This window comes from Psilocybe cubensis, chromosome 4 (assembly GCF_017499595.1).
Source record: "Psilocybe cubensis strain MGC-MH-2018 chromosome 4, whole genome shotgun sequence".
NCBI lineage: Eukaryota > Fungi > Basidiomycota > Agaricomycetes > Agaricales > Agrocybaceae > Psilocybe > Psilocybe cubensis.
In genome coordinates, this window is record NC_063002.1 from 1,919,445 (window position 1) to 1,933,503 (window position 14,059).

Below are 14,059 nucleotides of genomic sequence, written 5' to 3' on the forward strand. Positions count from 1 at the left end.
TGTCTTCCTGCAGCGCTTTGATGGAGCTGTGACGTAAGGTCTTTTCAATTAGCTGCATCGTACATGTCTAAAATTCATTCTTAGAATTTGGCCAAGAACGAGATTATGGGCATGTCTTACACACCTTCAATGCACCCATATATTGATAGCCAAACCAACAGGACTGGTTTCGAATTTTGCATGACCCAGATCCAAAAGAATTGGAAAGAATGATGCATGTTGGGCAAAGTGTTACCTGGCCCAAGGTGTGTGATATGCTTCTACCGGTATTCCATGGCTGACCTTGGTGATTTACATTTAAGCTCCATATGGTTGAAAACCGGTTCAGAATTGAAAAAGAGATATTACTTGGGCGTCAGATGGTTCATCGAGCGTCCAAAAGCAAGTCAAAGAGCGACGTGCACGATCCTCGCTATCTTTTGTCGCATAGAATGATGCCTGAAACATCGTCGCGCTCACCACAGAACTCCACGTCTCATTCCCCGCCACCTTCTGGATCTGAGCCACCATTATCTGTTGATACAGATGCGGAAGCAACTTTTGCAAGAAACTCCCGTTTGTACAGACGAGGACGTACTCCGAAGGAGGTATATGTACCTCGTGGTGGTCACGGTAATGGTGTATCTAGCATATCATCACGGCGTCGAAAATGGGGTCCCGAACATGATGTAGACGAAGATGCCAATTTCAAAGTACCGGAAGCAGAGTTGACCCAGTTGGCACCTGAAAACAATCCATCTTCACCTTCGTTCTTTTCCAGGATCAGAGCCAATTCTATTTCCAAGTTAACGCTGCCTTTTTCTTTTGAACACGGATTAGGTTCTAGGAGAGAATCCAGCGCTGACACCAAACAGGAAAACAACTGGAGCAGTGACAGTTCGACAGACGACGATTATCATCTTCAGGACCCTTAGAAAGTGTCAATTATGTACAAGGTTTATATGTATACATTCTTTTAATGCTTCACAGCCCCTAATTAACGGTAACACTTTGCCCCAACATATTATTCTACTGTCCTATGCATTCCGAAGGTTCTCCATCCTCCGGAGTGGCTGCAACCACAATATTGACATCACCCAGAAGAGATGCAATGCGAAATCTAGGGAGTGGACGTGTCGCACTCATACGTTGATTAGTCTCCAGAATAGCCTCCGCATTTTCTGTTCTCGAGAAAGCACTGGGTTTCGTGGTTGGAGCGAACAACTGAGAGTCAAGGAATCAGTGATTCTGTGATAACATAAGCGCAATGTAACGCATGCCTTCACTGTCGTGTCAATACCGCTCACAGCGATCAGCGGTAAGTGAGGGTGACCTTCAATTACATTGACAACAGATCCATCGCCTTCGTATATGCCCTTCAAGGAACCATTTGCTTTATTCCATATGAAGAAATTACCATCATCAGATCCAGAGGCAACCCAATCGTCATCTGGACCCAAGAAATTGACTAAACAGGCAGAAGAACCTACAATTAAACAACAAGCAGTCGAAGAGCAAATATAACTTACCATCTTTCACTGTCATTACATTCCTAGCTCCAACATAGCGTCGACGAGGGAAAACGACTGGCACTGAGAGATTTCCTTCAGAAGAAACGGGTGGCTCGTTATTCCTGACAATATCGTTTAGGGTAGGGTTCCCGTCTCGAAAATTCTCGCGTTTATTTGGATCAAGTATCTGGTAAGAGTTTGTCTGATCTTCATAAAAATACATTCACAGAAAATATTGCTTGCGCACGTTAGGTGCCGATGTGGATGATGTTCCCAGAGTATGGCTGTCTGCAAAGGTTGGTTCGTCTTTAGTTGAAAAAAGATAGACACCATCTCTGCTGTACGCTACAAGTGTTTCACAGTTTCAGTGGCGTGGTCAACAGAAGACGAAGTCCAGACTGACAGAGAATAATCTGGATATTGAGTCATTTGAGAGAAGAATAACCTCAGAATCTGCATAAAGCTTTACCTCGTATCCATTTGACATTGACATCCGAGAACCCGTTATGTGTTCGCGGCCTATGTCTCGCACACCCGGTGGTAATCTTTCACGTCCGAATTTTCGGACACATGTTGTTAGTTCTTCCCCAACTCTAGGTAGTGAACCCCAATCAGTCTCTAGCTTTCGGCATAGATGACGTCGATCATAGAGGTATCCCTTGTAAGATGATAATAAGAAATTTGAAAAATAAAATGATCAAATAAGCATACAAAACGTCCTTCTCCAGCGACAACGAATTGATATGGGACGAGTGGAGAAAGTGATAAGGTACATAGTTCATGTCCTATTGTGACAAGCGGTTCTGGACAAGCTCTTCTAGAGCAAGTATGAGATGTTCGAAGATCATGCTGCCTAACCGTCCCATCCTGAAACAAAGTATGTTCAGTAAGACCTGAACATTATACCAACACCGGATTGACCATAAATGCAGACATAGACACGTACCTCGGATACTGACAAGAATAAATCAGGACTCTCTTCTGTGATGATCTTTTTCACCGAGTCATGGTGGCACCGTAGTGTGCGTAGATTGCAATTATTTGCCGAATAAGTAGTCTCAACGTCATCACCATGAGTCAAAGAAGAGTTGAGAGCGGTTGCTGCATCAAACACTCGAACTTGCATATCGCCAGCAGCAGTAGCTCTGATGCATTCTAAGTATTAGCAAACAAAAAGCCTCGAAGCACCGCTTACATGCGGGAAGAAAAGGGTAACACTTTAGCGCTGAAAATGTTTCCTCGGTGCCCAGTTTCTAAAACGGACCCACAGAAAAATGGGTAATCCTCGCTGGTATTAGTTTGACGCATACACCATGTCCTGACTGTCGTATCGTCTCCAGCAGTAAGAAGGACATTTCCATCGTGGGCCCAGCTCAAAGCATTGACACAACTGATAGGTTTGTTATCTGGAGAACGTACAAGTCATGCTTATAGCCAGACTTGCCCACTATGACCGTAGCCATTATCGTTTCCGAGAACTGCCACTCTATCGAGATTGTTATCGAGCGCCTGAGACAAGTTGTACCTCCTTCTTCGTTCAATGTCTGGTATTGAAGGTAATTGAGACAACAAAGAAATGCGACTCTGAAAAAGACCTCGGGTTATAAACTTCGTATTGTCCATAGAGATAAATTATGAGGGAATTCAACAAGAGTGGTAGTTGGGTTAATGGTGCTAAGTTTGTGTTGAAGAGGGGTCATGTCACATGCCACCATTATTTAATGGCAAGGGCCGTCTCGACTTTTACTGGTATAAACCGAACTCAGACTGCTAGTGGTCGCAGCTATCCATTGTCACAGGCTTGTTGGCAATTTACAACAATTTTGGCACCGATACAGGTGACCATTTCTATTGGTGTTAGCAACTGAAGAGCTGCTGTTTCTAAGCTGCAATATAACACAACTTTGGTGGTAAGTTTTTCAAGAATGACGGTATGGTACCTATGTAGTCTGACTCAAATTCTATGTCGATAGGTGCTTCCGGCCCTTTAGATCGTCATTATTAGTCTTCCCAATGCGACAGGGTAAAAACAAGCGGTCAAGGGGCAGCAAAGACGCTGATGTTGATATTTACATGAGAGTGGGAGACGACATTTCTCCCGAAACCTATTCCCGGCCCCATAATTCTTTTCATCACCCCGAAAGTTATCGCGCATCAAACGCAGGTAGAGGAACGTATTCTAGCGGGCGCGATATGTCTTCTGGATCTCGCAGGGGCGGAGATTGGCGACACGCAGAACTCGATCATGAAAGATATTCGTTTACCGACCCTTTTGCACGAGGAGAGAGAGCACAATATGACGACAGTGGTCCCAGAAGTTCAGGGGGGTGGGGACCTGTCAACGATTCTTATGTTCAATCTCGAAACAGTTGGCCTCCGCGCTATGACAACGGCGCCTCTTCATCATCTTATGCAGAGCCCTCCACGTGGACTGTTCCAGATCATCCTTCCTACGACAGCTCTCGTATTCCTTATCATGACCGTTGGGAAACCAATGAGCCGAGAGAAAGTATCGACGATTGGAATCCCGAACCAATGCGAAACGACCATCGGACGGATCGACGACATCACGACTGGCGTCCAGATAGTCAAAGGGATAAAAATTCAGGGCATAGGTTTCGGAGCGACTCTGGATGGGACTCCAGACGTCGTGACAGAAATTGGACAAATGAACCCATAGGACGGCATAACGACCTTCCTCCAGATAAAAGACAGGCTGGCACGGAGGATCGGTCCTGGGAACCAGCCGCATCTTGGGTATCCTCGACGACTAATGATTATTCACAGCAACGAGGGCAAAATGGCCAGCGAAGTTATCATCATCAAAGACCAAAACGAGTGCAGAATTACAATAAACATCGAAGAGAATGGCGTGCTGACGACGGAGAACTGAATAAGTGAGCATCTTTACCTATTTCTCATTGGCTTACATTTTAACTATTTCTATTTAGTTGGACAAGGCGAGATACTAGTCGTGGCGGCGTAAATAAAACTTTTCCAAACCAAAATTTTGCGAAACGAAAACATCTACGATCTCCGTCCCGGTCGCGGTCTCGTAGCAGGTCACCAACCGAATCCTATATCTCTCATCGCTCCTCAAGAGGTCGATCACATTCTCGGTCTGTTTCTCCTGCTAATAAACGTCGCCGGAGAGATTCCAGTCCTATCACCTTACAAAGTCAGACTCCTAGTGAAAGGAGTTTGAATCGTTCACATTATAAGCCAGAAAAGCAGGTTTCAAGGTCACCTAGTCCTCAACGCATCAGTTCCCATCGAAGCCCTCCAAACTTTACAGGACGTCGCAGAAGTCCGTCTGCAGTTTCAAGTACAGGATCTGATCGAAGCCGCAGCAAGAGCCCCGCCCGTTCGGTGCACCGTCTCCCTCCTAATCATCATCCACCTGTAACTATCACAAATGTATATTCCAGAAACAACGGGACAACTCCACGAAAAGAAGTTGAAGACTATAAGAATGGGAAGTCAAGATCTCAAAAACACCGAAAGGGCAGGGAAAGTCAAGCACAAACCGTCGAAAGGGAGTACGAGTATTTTGGAAATGTCGATCATTCTTCACAGAATTCTGCTGCTGCTGCTCCTCCCATCGGTATTCATACAGCTGCCGCTGTTTCAATGCCTCCTCCTATGTCTGTTCCATTGTCCCATCCACCACGGCCTCAGTATACACCACAGGAATACAATACTTCTGGGCAAACTTGGATTCCGGATGCTAAGATAGATTTACCAGGAAAACCTAATCGAAATATAAACACCCGACATGCGGGGTTCAGACCGATTGGGAAAGGAGATTCGTCTTTGAAGAGGTTTTTCCCTGGCGACGACGACGAAATGGATCCTGCCGATGAAGTCAATACATCGCCTCGTATGTCGGAATCTGCAATTGAGAAACAAACCTCGATGTCATATCCACATCAATCACATCGCATCTCTGACTATCATGAATGGGAGTCTCCGCTTCACCCTGCAGAATTGTGGCGGGCAGACAATCCATATTCTCGTTCAACCGCTGGATCTCGTCAAACATCCTCCTTAGACCTCGAATCAGCGGCTTGCTTACCAAAGCAAGGTATCCCGCCCATTATCCCGCCCCCCCACGCGCATCATACAGATTCAGAAATGACGACTTCCGCCAATAATATTCACCTTTTAACATCATCTGCCGACGACCTTGAGCGACGAAGCCCACACTTCGCTGATTCCACGGATCAGCCCATATTGACCTCTAATGACATGCAACTTTCAACTCCAAGCGATAACCATGATGTTTCCAGCGCTGTAGGGCACTCTTTGGCTTCGAACAAAGACCTGTACAAAATCATCAGTCAAGTTGGTGAGGGAACATTTGGAAAAGTTTACAAAGCACGAAACACTATTACAGGTAACTATGTTGCGTTGAAACGCATTCGTATGGAATCCGAGAAGGATGGCTTCCCTGTCACAGCCATGCGAGAAATCAAGCTTCTACAGTCTCTCAGGCAAGAGAACGTGGTTCGACTTTATGAGATGATGGTCTCAAATGGTGGTTACTGTGTTTTGTTTGAATTTTTCGTGGCTAACAGCGTTACACAGGCTCTGTGTATATGGTCTTTGAATATATGGATCATGATCTCACAGGAGTTCTATCACAAACACAGTTTGTGTTTGAACGTCAACACCTCAAATCTTTGTGTCATCAAATGCTGGCGGGATTAGCGTATTTGCATCGTAAAGGGGTAATCCACCGGGATATTAAAGGGTCAAACATATTGATTAACAATCGGGGGGAGCTCAAATTGGCTGATTTTGGGCTTGCACGTTTCTACCAGAAGCGTAGGCGCGCTGATTATACCAACCGCGTCATCACCCTTTGGTACAGGCCGCCGGAACTTCTTTTTGGTGCAACCATTTATGGACCGGAAGTTGACATGTGGAGCGCCGGGTAAGTCAGGGTATATGATAAACAAGCTAGTCTGACTTTCCTTAACTTCAGGTGCATTATGCTCGAATTATTTGTAAAGAAACCCGTTTTTCAGGGAGCGGATGAAATTCATCAGCTGGAAGTCATTTACAAACTTATGGGGACTCCGACACCTGAGCGCTGGACTGATGTTGTCAATCTTCCGTGGTACGAACTCGTTAAACCCCAACAGCCCATGGGTAGCAAATTCCGGGAGTCATTCCAAAAGTGCGGTTAACCTTTGCAATGAACTGAAATATTAACATGTGTTTGCATCAGGTACATGTCTCCTGCAGCGTTAGATTTGGCCGAGCAACTCCTTGCATTTGATCCTGCCGAACGAATAACTGCTATGCAGGCCATGAATGCCCCATATTTCACCCAGGAATATCCAAGCGCTACTCCTCCTGTAGGGTACGTGGTTGTTACAGGCATCTCTTCAAATCAGCCATTGAATTTTTCAAATTCTGTTCTAGATTGATAGATATAAAGGGGGAATGGCACGAGCTCGAAACAAAACGAGAAAGGCAAAAAAGAAAAGAACAAAAAAATGCGACCTGAATGTACCGATATCTTCACTCTGCTTTGCATGTGCTTTCTTTCCGATTATTACCATTTATCAAATATTCATTGCAGCGAAGTATGATACAACAAGACAGACTTTTCACCCACTGGATTAGATGCTCATATTGAGTCAACCGGCAAGGAAACCAACCCCTTATCTGTGAGGTGCTGGACGATGGACTCAACCTAATGAAAAAATGTAAGTTCAAGGCGTAAAACAAAACATGAACGCCTACATGTGCAGCGGTCAGCCTAATTTGTGTATCCCAACGCTTCGTAAATGGCGCGCCCGTATCTTCAGCTTCCTCAACATCTCCAAGGCCACCAGCTTTCCCTTGAGCATCGTCTTCTTCACGGTTTGTCTCGAACCATATTAATTTATCCACCTGATCTATACTTCCACGCAAGCGCCCTTGCTCAATCATTTTTCGGGCCATGGTTTCTGCTGCACCTGGAGTTAAGTCGAGTAGCGCTCCCAAACCACGGAAAGTAATGTTGTTATATATATTGGAGCTTGCAAGAAGATTGTGCTCCATGACAGCACGATCCAAAACAGTCGATGGTCCCGTTCTTGTGCTTGCATTGGGGTCCAGCTCGCTTCCAGTGTCGCCCCCTGCAGAAGCTAGTCTATCATTGGATGAAATGGAAATCTTTGCCAACTGATGAGGCTTGAGTGATTTTTCAAACTCCTTGACTTCCGCTGGCCGAAGAATATGATCCAGAAACATCTTAGACAAGATATTGTATGTTGGAAGATCAGCTGTGCGTTCATCCCTGTACAAAGACGCAAGGACTCTGGAACGATTTGGGCCTGCAGGAGCCAGAACGGCGCATGTAACAGCAGCTAGGCTGGGCGAAGATGAGTAAAGGTTTGGGGATTTGATTGAAAAGTAATCTTACAGCATATGCCTGCGTTCTTCTTCGTCTATTTCACCTACATAGCTCAGTTCATGATAACGGCTGGCGGCTTCCAAAAATTTTCTGCTATAGTCACTTATACGAGCTTGACAAAGTTTAAATTGGAGAAGAGTCTCGCGATCATTCGCAGAATGCACTAGCAAGGCGGCCCGATTGTAGTACGTTTCGGCTTGGACTGAATCTTCGTCTTCAAGCAGTAATCGAACAATGCGAACGTACACGCGCAATTTTTCTGAGTCTCCGATAGACCTGTGAGATCAAATGTTGAATAAAATGGGACACATAATGTCAGGCTGTGAGGCACACCGTTGACCTGAATCCAAAGAGATACCCATTAGGACTCTGGCAGCGTCGCTCCATTCTTCCTCCTCTTCCAGAAGATCCGCCAATTGAAATCTTAAAGAGTTTACCTACAATCGAAGATAATTATGTGAACAATGAAATCGATTTGAAGCTTCTACCTGTTCCTCATAGCTCACAATCCGGGGTTGAATTGTGGACAACGTATCTTCAACTACGCGTTTCCTGAGTGCAACGTCCTTGATAGCGCCTTCTCCGAGAATCTTAACTAGCTCAGACAGGACCTGACGTCCGACTACCAAACCAACACTTTCTAAATTGACGACAGTGTCGACCAATGTGTGCAGGTCCCTGGCTATGGAAGGACCTGATTGTGATAAGATTTCAGGGATAAGTGAGATATAAGCAGGTCCTTTATCTTTTTGGACGAGAGTAGAGAATTGAAGTAGTTTGGCTTCCATGCTCAAATGCTAAGAAGATAAAGGATTCCAAGTTCAAGTAAGGAAGAGATGAAGGCAAAAGCTCATATAATTACGTCCCACAATGAGCGTCTTTGGAAGGCTGTAATGTGTAACCGACTTCACGTGCATTGACATATATCTGATCGAATCATCAATCAACAGTGTGATAGTTGTATCATGATCAGTAACTTGCACTTGGGTCTGTGTCTGCCATGGTTACCGGGAAAAGGAATCACTACATATGCCGCCAATACCCTCGCTGTTTTCCTTTCCATGTGTCCTCTATAAGGTCCTCTGTCTTTTCCCATTTCTTCTGGAGCTAGTTGAACTGGACTCTCCTCTTGGTGTCTACTTTCTTTAATTACAATTTCGTCTTTCTCTACAGCACAGTCTGCACTATTGGCCTTCTCTATCTTGAAGCGTGTTTATACAGGTCCATCCACCTCTTTTCTACGGCAACACTATGTCCAGACTTACAGCTTCGCCTTTTCATAAACCCTCTCCCTTCGAGTTTCCTCGTGGTCCCCTAAGTCCCCCCGATACCAATACGGACACCGTCGTTGGTTCTGGGCTTATTCTGCCTGCCTCAAATCATCCTGCAGTGCAAGACTCTGGTTCACTAGACACCGGAATCCAAAGTGCACACGACTCACCGTTACGGGGAAAGAAGTCATCATCAATTCCCTATCATAATACAAGCTTCCGCGAGTCGAAGGAAAGAGCTATTCAACGAAATAATGTCAAGTCATTAATCATTGTAATGCCTCCTTCAACTCTTTTACAAGGATATGGCCCGCGTGGGCAGACTGTTACGAACGGTCCATTTCACCGCTTAACGCAGGGTATTGTTATGCCCATTTTGCCTTCGGTGTGTGCATTGAACTTTCCTGTCCTGTAGACGTTATTTCTCAAAGTGTTACAGATGTTTGGGCAATTGACTGCCATTGCACGAGAATTCAGTTTCCCGAGCACACTCGGTCTCTGCCTATATCTTCATTATGTCGAGGACGGGGTCACTTTGACACCAAGAATATCGGATGATTCCTGGCAATCTTTATGGGGCCATCTGTCAGATCCTCCCCTCGCAAACGAACGTCGTCCACTTATATGTGGCAAGATTGAGTTTGATATTGACCTCCGGGCAGCACGCTGGTATGGCAGTTGGGTTTCAGCCATTCATAGAGAAATATCCGAGCATTCCAACCACGCATATCCAGTCACTGCACCTTCGCATTTCCGGGGTGAGAGTAGTCTGGTAGGGGGGCGCCACTTCGACGAAGATATGGCCGATAACACGATTCAACAGAACAGCGCGCCCATCGGACGTCATGTCCCCAAGAAACTATCTTTGGTAGAAAGATTCGACGTCGCATCGGTAAGGTCGGAGCACCGACATAACTCGCGTTCGGTAGCGGCTTCGACTGAATTTGTCGCTGGTCAGCAAGTCCTTTCGACAATCGTTCAGGAAGACGAACCCAAATCTGGACGGCAGCAGTTAGATAACCTTGTAAAGTCATGGAGAGCAAGTGCACTTATAAGTCCGAGCCCACTGGCGGCCAAGGGGCAACCAAGCCTTGATGCTGTCTATCTGCCCAACGATGTTCCTATAGATACTCCAGATGAGATCCCTGGTTCTCCTGCAGTTATGAGGCTTGAGGACTACACATGGTCAGTTTCATCAGAAGGTCCTTTGTCTATTGGAGAGTTATCACCCGTTTCATGGGTTCATGCACCTTCTGTCCACATTGCTGATCGCCTTCCTGGTTCCGTTTGCACCTCAGCTTCAATTTGTACTTCTTTTGGTTTTGTTGAGGACGACAACTACTCATATGTTTCAAATGAAACCCGCGTACCTTCGGTGCACCTTGCTGAACGCCTGCGAGGTTCTGTTTGTTCTTCGCCTTTAACGTGCACATCCTTTGGCCCTGACGATGATGTCAGTGACATATATCATACCTCATTCAACTCCCGTGTCCCAACTCCTGATATTGCCCATCGCTTCTACGAAGATTGTCCACCTACACCCATGACGGCAACCTCATGGGGCGCTCCGTTATCGTATCCTCCCTCACCGAGATGTGTATCTCCTGCTCTTTCCTTGGACCTTGGAGAACGAGCGAGGTTTCATGATCAGTTCGAAACCATGGTACATTATCCTCGATCGAAGTCCTTATTAACACAGGAATCCATAGAAACTAATGGGCCTTGGGAACATGTATGGCCGTTCAATAGCGATATGAAGGCTTCGACTTCAGCATCTGATACAGTTCCATGGGCACATGTATGGCCATTTAATATTCAAACAAAGGACAACCTAGAAGCATCTTCAATATCCGCCCCACTACCCTGGAAACATGTTTGGCCATACAACGAAGAAGTGGAAAATAACGCTTCTTTGTCTTCAATTCCCGTGATCAGTGCTTGGCCGCACGTATGGCCATTTAATAGTCAAAGTACCAATGTTAATATCCCTCCTCTCATGCCTGCTAACGGCGCCTGGGAACATGTTTGGCCTTTCAATAGCGAATATATGCACAGCACAGGATTGTTGCAAGAGGACAAAATTCTTTTACCACACAACAAGGAGATCACAAAGGTGACATCGGCTTCTGCGACTGCTTCAGGTCCTTGGTTGCACGTGTGGCCGTACAATTCATCGTCTAAACCGTCAAACATGCAGCACTGCGCTTCGGTGTATAAACCATCGTCATTTGGGTATCCATACATCAGTATATGTACAGATATTATATCATTTTCATGGTCCTTACTGATGTCTTCTTCAGACCAACCCGTTTATCCGCACATCGAATTATACCCCACTCTGCCAGGAGAGTTGAGTATTTATAATCAGTTGGATACTATGCAAGACATTGTCGTCGAGCTTCCTGTATTGTATCCCATGATCCAGTTATGTGAGCCTGAGCTTTTTCGCCTTTCAATGATCTACTCATTAACGCTTTTCGTCAGATGTGCCTGTATATCCTCACAACCTAAGCAATATATACCCAGAGACTATCTTTCAAGCAGCAGACCCATGCTCTAAAGCGCAAGTGGAAGTGCCTTTTTCCGATACCTGTATGATTATATTTTTTGTTGATGGCGCATAGAATTTGACTTGATGAACCGTAGGTTATACTGCTTTGCACTGTGGGGCCCATACCGACAAAACTCGGTCGCAGTATCCGCACTTTGATATATGTAAGCAATTCACTAGTATGATATTGGCTAATATGAACCCAATCGAAACATCTTCACAAAGATCCCGACATAACCAATCAGTCATCAGAGATCTCGATACCTCCATCTTTTGATCGGCCTTTGCATACCACAGTGATTTATCCAACTTTTAACTTGTGTATGTTCCCATCCATCTATGTTTTCCCCGTTGCTGATGTCATGCTAGACCCTGCTATCTACCCGTACTTTGACTTGTACCCATGCGTACATGAAGCTCAAAGGGAAACCGTGTCACTACGTTTGTAACTTCTCCTCATATTTGGATTTCTTACTAACCTCTTGCCAGTGACAGAGCCAATGCCAACTTATGCTCTATCACCTGTTTTGCTGACCCAATATCCTTCATTTAATCTTTGTAAGTTGTCAGGTACAAATAAATTTATGTGGCTCACTCTCTGTATGATAGATCCAAAGGTTTACCCTTACTTTGACATCTACCCAGCTGCATACGATGCTGTCGCTGCAACCATTGAAACGGGAACTACCCAAGACTTCTCATTGTCACCGACATTACCTACTTCATATCCATTCTTCAATATTTGTATGTATTCTAATTTCTTTGACACCCTACTGCGGTCACCTCAACCCCACCTTAGATCCAAGTCTGTATCCGGACTTCGTCATCTATCCTGCTGCACATAGTGATGTAGGCACTGCATTCGCTGAGCCTGAACCAGAAAGATCTTTATCGCCCATTTTACGACCCATGTATCCGTCATTTAACCTTTGTACGTAATCCTTTCTGATCAGCTACTACCAATATTTATCCTTGTTTTTAAGACCCCAAAGTGTACCCATATCTAGAGATCTACCCGCCATCATACGCCGTCAAAGTTGACAATGTCGACAGTAAATACGTCGAACTGGATCATAGAATAACGAAATATCCTTACTTCATTCTCTGTACGTACAGTTATCTTCGATAGCCTCCAAAAATCTCAATCAAGCCTATTTAAGACCCCGGAGTGTATCCTTACTTTGACATCTACCCAGCCCCTTATCCCTCCCTCCCTCTTGACCATATTTCCATCCCATCCTCAACTGGTACGTTTTTATGCAATCCTTAAACGGTATCGTTGACAGTGTGCATCAGCAGAAACTAGAACATGGACACTCCCATACCCATTCTTCAATTTATGTTCGTATTTTTGACTGGTGAAACGTGCTTAATTACTTATTCATTTCAGATCCGGCCGTTTACCCAAATTTCGACCTTTACCTTCCACTTCCAGACTTTGCCATACAGCAACCAAACAAACCCTCGAAAATTAACAACAGTAGGTTGACGCATCTGGAACTGCACGCTATGGTTATGATGGAAAAGGCTCAAGCGAAGTCCCGGGGATCCTTCGGTCGCCTAGAGACATTCCTTGACATCCCGGACATCGATTCTGAGACGCCTTTCCTCGGTGAGCACGAAGATATCGATCATTACTTTCAAGAAAAGTCGATTTCCCGGAATATTCGCATCTCCACTGTACCCATTCCAAATCGTGGTGTTCGTAGACTGACATCTGCCTCGGCCAAGTCTGAGAATATCTCTTTGTTCGACAGCCCGACAGAGAGCGATCAAAGTCACACCAATTTCTACGGAACATCACCCTCTAATGTGCAGGACCGTGGCTTCTCAAAGATATCGAATGTTCGCGGGCAGCTGGGATACCAAGACGAATCCACTCTATATAGGACATCTCTTAATATTCATGACCGAAGTATTACAAGGTCATCGAGCCTTAGAGAGCCTCAAGGAAAGCCTCCGATCCCTCCGAAACCTCAATTTTCGGCTCCACGGCGTCGTGATAGTCTTGTTTTGCAAAGAGTTAAGGCCCTAGATAATCATGGTAAGGCCCTTTTTTGACTCTCTGCAACACCTAATTATTTTTGTTAGTAGCAGAAAACTCAACGGTAATCCCAAGGGAGACTTTGCTAAAATTCCCGATGCCACCCCGAGCTTTCCCTCCCCTTCCTCCATTACCGCAGGATCGTGGACATTGATGTAATCATTTGCATTCAGTAAACTTATTATATATACATATACATACCACCTCTTGTAAAAAGGTATAATGACGAACACAGGATGTAACGACCACTCTATTCAAAGGACTCATATTTGAGCCAAGTAGTTCTTCGAAATC

The 14,059-nt window shown here is 45.1% G+C and overlaps 4 protein-coding genes across 4 annotated transcripts; 2 read left to right on the top strand and 2 right to left on the bottom strand.

Annotated features, from left to right (window-relative positions):
- Nucleotides 1-1,008: 1,008 nt before the first annotated feature.
- JR316_0004787 (WD repeat protein iqw1) lies at nt 1,009-2,356 on the bottom strand (the record flags this gene model as incomplete). Its single annotated transcript, XM_047890551.1, has 5 exons — nt 1,009-1,203; nt 1,254-1,447; nt 1,509-1,677; nt 1,960-2,148; nt 2,300-2,356. 5 exons carry the CDS (start codon nt 2,354-2,356, stop codon nt 1,009-1,011), a joined length of 804 nt encoding a protein of 267 aa, XP_047750312.1.
- Nucleotides 2,357-3,503: 1,147 nt separating this feature from the next.
- On the top strand, nt 3,504-7,005 carry JR316_0004788 (CTD kinase subunit alpha; the record flags this gene model as incomplete). The annotated part of the gene is made up of 6 exons (XM_047890552.1): nt 3,504-4,387; nt 4,442-6,027; nt 6,078-6,426; nt 6,478-6,672; nt 6,724-6,858; nt 6,921-7,005. The coding sequence occupies 6 exons, from the start codon at nt 3,504-3,506 to the stop codon at nt 7,003-7,005; spliced, it is 3,234 nt and encodes a 1,077-aa protein (XP_047750313.1).
- A 123-nt stretch (nt 7,006-7,128) lies between these two features.
- JR316_0004789 (COP9 signalosome complex subunit 4) lies at nt 7,129-8,687 on the bottom strand (the record flags this gene model as incomplete). Its single annotated transcript, XM_047890553.1, has 5 exons — nt 7,129-7,194; nt 7,245-7,857; nt 7,909-8,175; nt 8,233-8,336; nt 8,388-8,687. 5 exons carry the CDS (start codon nt 8,685-8,687, stop codon nt 7,129-7,131), a joined length of 1,350 nt encoding a protein of 449 aa, XP_047750314.1.
- Nucleotides 8,688-9,150: 463 nt separating this feature from the next.
- On the top strand, nt 9,151-13,919 carry JR316_0004790 (uncharacterized protein; the record flags this gene model as incomplete). The annotated part of the gene is made up of 15 exons (XM_047890554.1): nt 9,151-9,555; nt 9,610-11,416; nt 11,471-11,599; nt 11,655-11,762; nt 11,817-11,885; nt 11,947-12,042; nt 12,091-12,162; nt 12,211-12,279; nt 12,331-12,465; nt 12,521-12,652; nt 12,705-12,827; nt 12,882-12,968; nt 13,018-13,062; nt 13,112-13,765; nt 13,813-13,919. 15 exons carry the CDS (start codon nt 9,151-9,153, stop codon nt 13,917-13,919), a joined length of 4,038 nt encoding a protein of 1,345 aa, XP_047750315.1.
- Between the last annotated feature and the right edge of the window lie 140 nt (nt 13,920-14,059).